This window comes from Sycon ciliatum, chromosome 10, assembly GCF_964019385.1.
Source record: "Sycon ciliatum chromosome 10, ocSycCili1.1, whole genome shotgun sequence".
Taxonomy (NCBI): Eukaryota; Metazoa; Porifera; class Calcarea; order Leucosolenida; family Sycettidae; genus Sycon; species Sycon ciliatum.
Window position 1 is genome coordinate 1798629 of NC_088652.1, and position 7979 is coordinate 1806607.

A 7979-nucleotide genomic window follows, 5' to 3' on the forward strand; every position below is an offset into this window, starting at 1 on the left:
CCGGTCTTGAGAGAACAGCGCTCGCTTCCCAACACTGTAACGGCGCGTAGTCTGGTCTTCCGCCACTGCTGCCGTGCTGGGCAACCATGCGTCGGCAGATGCCATCTGCCAGATGGAGAGGAGTCAGAGGACTCAGCTCAGAGGACACTGACATTGAAAAGGACGTAAACATAATGTTAATTATGTGAACAGCTTCTTTTACGGGCAAAAGCAACACAATGATGAGAAACCAGGGTATGATCGGAAGATAATATTCAATGATTAATAATAGTACACAGGTGTGGAAAATATGTCTCCGGAGTGGCGAGAGGTTTACACTAAAACACAACTGGTTTAGATCCGGCTTTCCGTACGTAAACATAACTGTTCTTTCAATCCAATGAACCCCTCGAGTCGATAGGCACATTGCCTTTGGGTCATTTCATAATAATAATAATAATTACCGGTATTATCATTCTGTGAGAAAGAGAGTCCAACTCCAAGCGAGAAATGGACGATTACAATGGTATCACTTAAAAAGTTATACGGGCTGTTTATTAATACCCGTACTTGTTTTACATGATTGTATAATAAAGATAGAAGAGAACACATGGGAACGAGTTAGGAAGCAACTGCCCGCAGCTGTAAACCCGATAATAAGCGGTCAGGAAGTGCGATTAAACCTGATAATAGGGCACAAAAACCGACAGGCTTCTGAGACATTCAACGACCTGATGCCTAGCTCCAACATACACATTGTATTTCCAGTGCGCAAACCAACAGCCTTCCCTTGGAAGGTTCAGGACCGAAGTAAAGTCGGAGAGGAGAAAGTATAACTCGTTCCCATGGCTTGTGTTCTCTTCTACTTCAGAAGTATTGCACTTATATGTCTATTATTATTATTGGCTCAGTATCCGAGTTAAGCATTGCTTGTTTTACTAGGGAATTCCCAACAGGCGTCAACGACTTTTAAACTGGGAACCAGGGAGTCGTAAATACCCGGTATTTTACGACTCCCTGCTGGGAACCCAGTGAGTAGCGGTGGGCAAGCGAAGTAGTTAGTTCAGTTAGTGCACTAGACATGCGTCAAGTCGGCGGCATTGGGTGCATTGACTGCATTCAGTGCATTGCATCTCTCACTCACACTCTCAGTGCCAGCAGTAAGCACCTAACTGGCTAAAATGGCTATTAATTATTTAAATTTGAGAAACGAAAACTACCGCTGCCAGGTAGATCTACTGTACTGCTGCTGTCGAGCTAAGCAGTTAGAAGTCTATTTTTACCTTCATGTCACTTGCTAGGTCGGGAGGCAATCGTCACACAAGATAGGCAGGAGGTATCCAGATCTTTTACTCAAACTGGTTATTAGAAAAGATCGGAAACGGATCTAAGTTTCAACTCCAAGTACATGTACATGCCCGCCGGCACTGTGCTTTCACTGTTACTTGTATCAACTATCATACCGGGAATCAGCACTGTGCTTTCACTGTTACTTGTATCAACTATCATACCGGGAATCAGCACTGTGCTTTCACTGTTACTTGTATCAACTATCATACCGGCAATCAGCACTGTGCTTTCACTGTTACTTGTATCAACTATCATACCGGGAATCAGCGCCCGAAACCGTCAGCGATGCAATGTCATGCATCGGTTTTTCAAGACTAGACTAGAGGGGTTCTTTTTCCGGCAGCTCTATCTGTAACAGTCACTATTCAGGTACCTTCGGTGACTTCTTTCACTTGTGATTGTTTCCTCCTCCCTTCCCCATTACTATAATTAGTGTTTGTCATGTCGCTCACATGTATCAAAGGGGCTGATTATAAGTGCCCCCCCCCCCCCCCGCCCCCGGCCCCTCTCTTTCAGGTTTGAGGTAGGACTATAGTACTAACGATTGATTTAAACACTCGACTATAATTGTTAACAAACAATGGCAGGTTGTCATGCAAACTTTGCTCCGTTTCTCAATCAATGTCTTCTCTTGCCCATCGCAGAAGCGATGATAGCGAACAAGTTGCACGACATTGTACCATGTTCGAAAAAAGAAACCTGTGCACACGCACACACACGCACGCACGCACGCACACACACACACACACACGTACGCACACACACACACACACACACACACACACACACACACACACACACACACACACACACACACACACACACACACACACACACACACACACACACACACACACACACACACACACACACACACACACACACACACACACACACACACACACACACACACACACACACACACACACACACACACACACACACACACACACACACACACACACACACACACACACACACACACACACACACACACACACACACACACACACACACACACACACACACACACACACACACACACACACACACACACACACACACACACACACACACACACACACACACACACACACACACACACACACACACACACACACACACACACACACACACACACACACACACACACACACACACACACACACACACACACACACACACACACACACACACACACACACACACACACACACACACACACACACACACACACACACACACACACACACACACACACACACACACACACACACACACACACACACACACACACACACACACACACACACACACACACACACACACACACACACACACACACACACACACACACACACACACACACACACACACACACACACACACACACACACACACACACACACACACACACACACACACACACACACACACACACACACACACACACACACACACACACACACACACACACACACACACACACACACACACACACACACACACACACACACACACACACACACACACACACACACACACACACACACACACACACACACACACACACACACACACACACACATATAAACATAAACACACACAAGCACACACACGAGCACACCCCCCCCCCCCCACACACACACACGAGCACAAAGCTAGCAAATTGCTAAGTAAGGGGAAGAAAAAGAGAGATTGGATAGTTCTCAAAATCAGGGAATGAACAACACCTATACCTATAGTACAGCATGAATATTACAATTTTACAAATGCTCCAAAAATCTAGTAAAACCGAACTCTCGATCTCGTGTTAACAGGTTGCAGGTGCCAACAAAAAATAAAAGAGAATATCGGTATAAGCGATATCGATAATAGCCAAAAGAGCATTTCTGTTATTGAAATGCAAGACTTGTGGCCGAAGCCCAATGGGATGAGGCCACGCAGTATCCGCAGGCCAAACCAATGGCCAAGCAGCCGGGATGAAAGGAGAAGAAAAAAAGAAATCGGCACAGCGAGCTCTCTGCAGACGTTAGGCGCACGCAAAAATATATTACAATCGCACACTCTTGCATGCACGCAAGAAGCAGAATCAAGTGGCAGGACGGTTTCCACAGTCACGGTTGCAAGTTGCAAAGTTGAAAGCTTTCTAAGTGCCCGCTATGGGAACAAAAGAGGAGCCGCTCAAAGTTCATGTAGATCCTCCCTGAAGAACCATTGGGGAAAACCAAGAGAGATGGCGGGGAAGTAAAGAAGACAAGGTGAGGATCTATGAAAGATCGCTAAATGGCAGAAACGCATGTGCATATATGCATAGTGATAATAACAAAGATAATAAAAACATTCCAAATGGAAAACTTCCGTCAGGTGTGTTTAAAGAGTTAGTGTGGGCGACTTGTTTTCCAGACAATGGGCATAATGTAAACCCTGGTCCCACAGGGTGATTACTGATACACACACACACACACACACACACACACACACACACACACACACACACACACACACACACACACACACACACACACACACACACACGCACGCACACACACACACACACACACACACACACATACACACACACACACACACACGTGGGTGCACACACACACACACACATACACACACACAAGCACACACACACACGCACACACACGCACACACGCACACACACGTATGTGTGTACTCGCACTCAGTATACACTTGTTCACGAATATCTACGACAGTTGAAAAATCGGACACAGCGCCTCCTGTTGTCATCTTAGGAGGGGGGGGGGGGGGGTGACGAGAATTGTATCAACTGAACTTCGGACACAGAGAATACAGACATGAATTTCCAGTTTGCTCCGGAATGGGCGCATAAGAATGCCCCGATCCAATCCGATTCCATAAACGGAGGTCTGGCTCGATGTAGAGGGAAGGCATATCAATAATAAATCTAGCTTTCTCGGCATGACTGGCGTCTCTTGTTCTATACATAGGAGTCGTACATGCTTGCTTGCCCGTCCTCCGGCTGCTCTCCCAAATCTTCGTACAGTTCAGCGTCGGCATTGCAGCTCATGAACGCGTCGCGTATGGTCTCCTGCAGACTCGTGGCATCTGTGTATATTACATCGTCGACGTTGCTGCCATGGCTCGGGGCCACGGTATCCTCGTATTCCATGATGCTTTCCCAGCCGCTCGCTCTAGGGCCGGCTCTCAGCTTGGCCGCTGCTGCTACTGTGTCGTCGTATTCGGCAGTGCTATCCCAACTGCAGCTTCTAGTGTGTGTGGCGGCGGGCTTAGTGGTGGCCGTGTCATCGTATTCGGTGGCACTGTCCCAGCTGTTGCTTTTAGGACCAGCAGGGCTAGCCTCGACTGTACCATCGTATCCAACGTTGCTCTCCCAACCAAAGCTCTTTGGACCGGTGTTTCTGGGACCAGGGGGTAAAGGACTGGTGGTTTTGACCTCGAATGTTCCCTCATGTTCGATGCCGCTCTCCCAACCGAAGCTCTTAGGACCGGTGCTTTTAGGAACAGCGGTTATACTATCGGCATCAGTTTTGACCTCAACCGTCCCTTCATATTCGATGTCGGCCTCCCAAGTGAAGCTTTTAGGATCGGTGCTTTTGGGATCAATGGTTCTGACCTCGACTGTACTTTCGTATTCGATGTCGCCATCCCAACCAGTGTTTATCGGACCTGTGCTCTTCAGACCGGCGTTAGCGGTGGCAATGTGCGCGATATGGGCAGAGAGTGTGTCGTCGTATTCCGCTATGCTATCCCAGCACATGCTCCTGCGGCCCGACGCCCTGGGCGCCACCGTGTCCTCGTAGTCCGCCGTGCTGTCCCAGCTGGTGCTGCGCGAGCAGGCGATGGAGCAGGCCATGGAGCACGGCACCCTGGCCGTGTCGTCGTAGTCGGCCATGCTGTCCCAGCTGCTCCTCTGCGTCATGCTCTTGGTTGCCGTAGTGGTAGCCGCAGTTGTCACGGCGACCACCGCACTGTTCTCATACGCACTGATGTTCTCCCAGCCGCTGGTTCTCGGACTCATACCATTCCTGACTGCAAAGGTGTCCTCGTACATGGCGGACTCGCCGTCCCATCCGCCACTTTTCGACACGCTAACCGGCGCCTTGGACCTGACACTTTTCGAGACACTAAGCGGTGTCTTGGACCCTGCACTTTTAGAGAGGCTAACCGGCATCTTGGACCGGAGACTTTTAGAGATACTAAGCGGTGTCTTGTACCCGGCACTTGTAGAGACGCTAAGCGGCGCCTTGGCCTTGGCCTTGTTAGAAACATAAATCTGATTGTTCTTCATGTTCCTGTAGGAACCCGTCTTCTTCCTGGGCCTCTCCGGTAGCTCTGGGGCGTTCCCCGGAGAATTCCCCGCTTCGCCTGCTTGCCCGTATAGTTCGCTGTCGGCCAGCGCTTGATATGTCTCCGTGTAGATAGACGCCCCATCCTCGTTGTCGTCGTCCTGTACGGCTCCGTTTGCCCAGCCAAAGCTGGAGAGCTCGTTGCCCCATGCAAAGCTCATCTGGTCAGAGCTCACCGGCGGGCGCTCCCCCAGCCCGATGCTGTCGCTTTTGGATGCCTCCGGATGGCGCGGACAGGTGGTCTCGTAGTTCCAGACCTCTGAAGTCACCATTTCCATTCGGGACGTCGACCTGCTCGCTGACAGATGCGAGTAGGTATCGTCATCCACGTCAAGAACTAGACCCTCGGTGATCAGATCCCTTGAGCCGCTGTATGTGCGCAACGAAGAACATACACACACACACGCACGCACGTACGCACACACACACACACGCACACACACACACACACACACACACACATACACACACACACATGTACCATGCACACACACGAACACGAACACGCACACACACACGCACGCACGCATGCACACACACACACATGCACACGCGCACGCGCGCACACACACACACACACGCACACACACAACGAGAGAACAATCTGCGGGCAATCCAAATGTGAAGGCCGAAAACACATGAAAAGAGTTTGATGGACTTCTGTGCTTCCTATTCCTGAGAAGATCTCGCTGACACTTTATATTGTGAAATAGCTTATAAGCGGAGACAAGAGACAAGTATTAGTGATAAAAAGAGTTCAGACTTTCCCCGTTTGCGTCTTTCCCTCAAACCAATGAGTATTTTATGTTTTGGGGCTCCCCGCGTGCTAGTTTGTACGTGAAGTGTGAGTTACGAAGTCTGAAGAAAATGTCGAACGGTCTCTGCTGGGATGACGACTACACCATAGCTCAGTGGTTAGAGCATCGCTGGCCTCAAGCGAGGGTCCGAGTCCTGGTGGGGACAGTCAATTTTTCCTTCAGACTTTTCCCATTTGCGTCTTTCCCTCAAACCAGTGAAAAAGAGAATGATGGTGCTCTTTCTGTGTTGCATAAAACAGAAAGAACACGTTGTTGCATTACGCTTATACCGCAAAGTACCACAAGAGTGCCCCGTCTCGCGAGAGTGCCCCACCTTGATTCTACAGCCAGGGAAAGGAAATCCGTATACGGCAGAGTGCAACGAAGTTTGTACGGTGTGAGAGCCATAGTGTACTAAGGGCACGCTCGGCAGGTTTTTGTGTGGAGCTCGTGTCCGCCTGAAGGTACAGATTGACTGCACAACGTGCAGTATGTGTATAATGTACAAGGTTCGTGTCGTATGACCTACAGACAAGAGACCATCTCCACAACACGACGACCACGAAAGGACGAGATGGTGGGGCGCTCTCGCAGTATTTTACGTAACTCTTAATCTCACACTTCTTATTCTTCTTCTACGCTTTGTCAAAATAAGATTGCTATCATGTTTATAGAAAAGAAAAAGGACCAAGGAACTACAATTTACGCTATAATGTCCACTAACACCACCAGTTACTAAACAATCAGCTCATGCGATAACATTGCACGACACTGACCGACGGTGCTGCCGTTCTACAACTAACTGGCTAACAGCTCTAGCACATCTTGGATGCGCACTCCAACAGCCTTCCAACTTGGAAGGTTCTAAGGTTATGATAACATAGGAGGGGAAGGTGAGCGTCGGTCAGTGTCGTGCAATGTTATCGCATGAGCTTATTGTTAAGTTTCTACCCAACGGCAAAACATGAGCACACGACAACACAACCGGACTTGAGTTTACTTGGTATCGAACTGACTTACAGCAAAAACATGAAAACCAAGAACACAAAAGATCACAAATAAAATATCATGAACCTACACTATGGCTGCGCAGTCTGCAAGGCGCCACCTACGTGTAATCAAGATGTACACTACACAGTATGCATCACTGGGTCTGTGGTGTGCATACACCAGGCGCGTGCGCTGGTGCCCTTCAAGGGGGGGGGGGTTTCCGGGGGACCTCCCGCGGGAAATTTTTCAAAAAATGAAGCAAAATCCTGCATTTTGAGCGAAAAGAAGGGGGGTTCCAGGCACCCAGGAACCCATACGGGGCACGCGCCTGTACACCACACTTATTGTTTAGTAACTGGTGGTGTTAGTGGACATTATAGCGTAACTTGTAGTTCCTCTGTCTGTTTTCGTTTCTATAAATTTATCCTTGGCTCTCCATCCGAGTCCATTCTCGCTATCGTGTTTACAAGCATTTGTACATAGCCTTTACCACATCTATCAG

The 7979-nt window shown here is 48.8% G+C and overlaps 1 protein-coding gene across 1 annotated transcript in view; it reads right to left on the bottom strand.

Moving 5' to 3' along the window:
* Positions 1 to 4106: 4106 nt before the first annotated feature.
* LOC135826215 (mucin-3B-like) overlaps positions 4107 to 7979 on the bottom strand; it is a gene marked incomplete at its 5' end in the record, with an annotated part of 10873 nt that continues 7000 nt past the window's right edge. Inside the window, one exon of the mRNA XM_065338846.1 lies at positions 4107 to 6059. Within this exon, the coding sequence (XP_065194918.1) occupies positions 4301 to 6059 (1759 nt within the window). The remainder of the gene's footprint in view (positions 6060 to 7979) is intronic.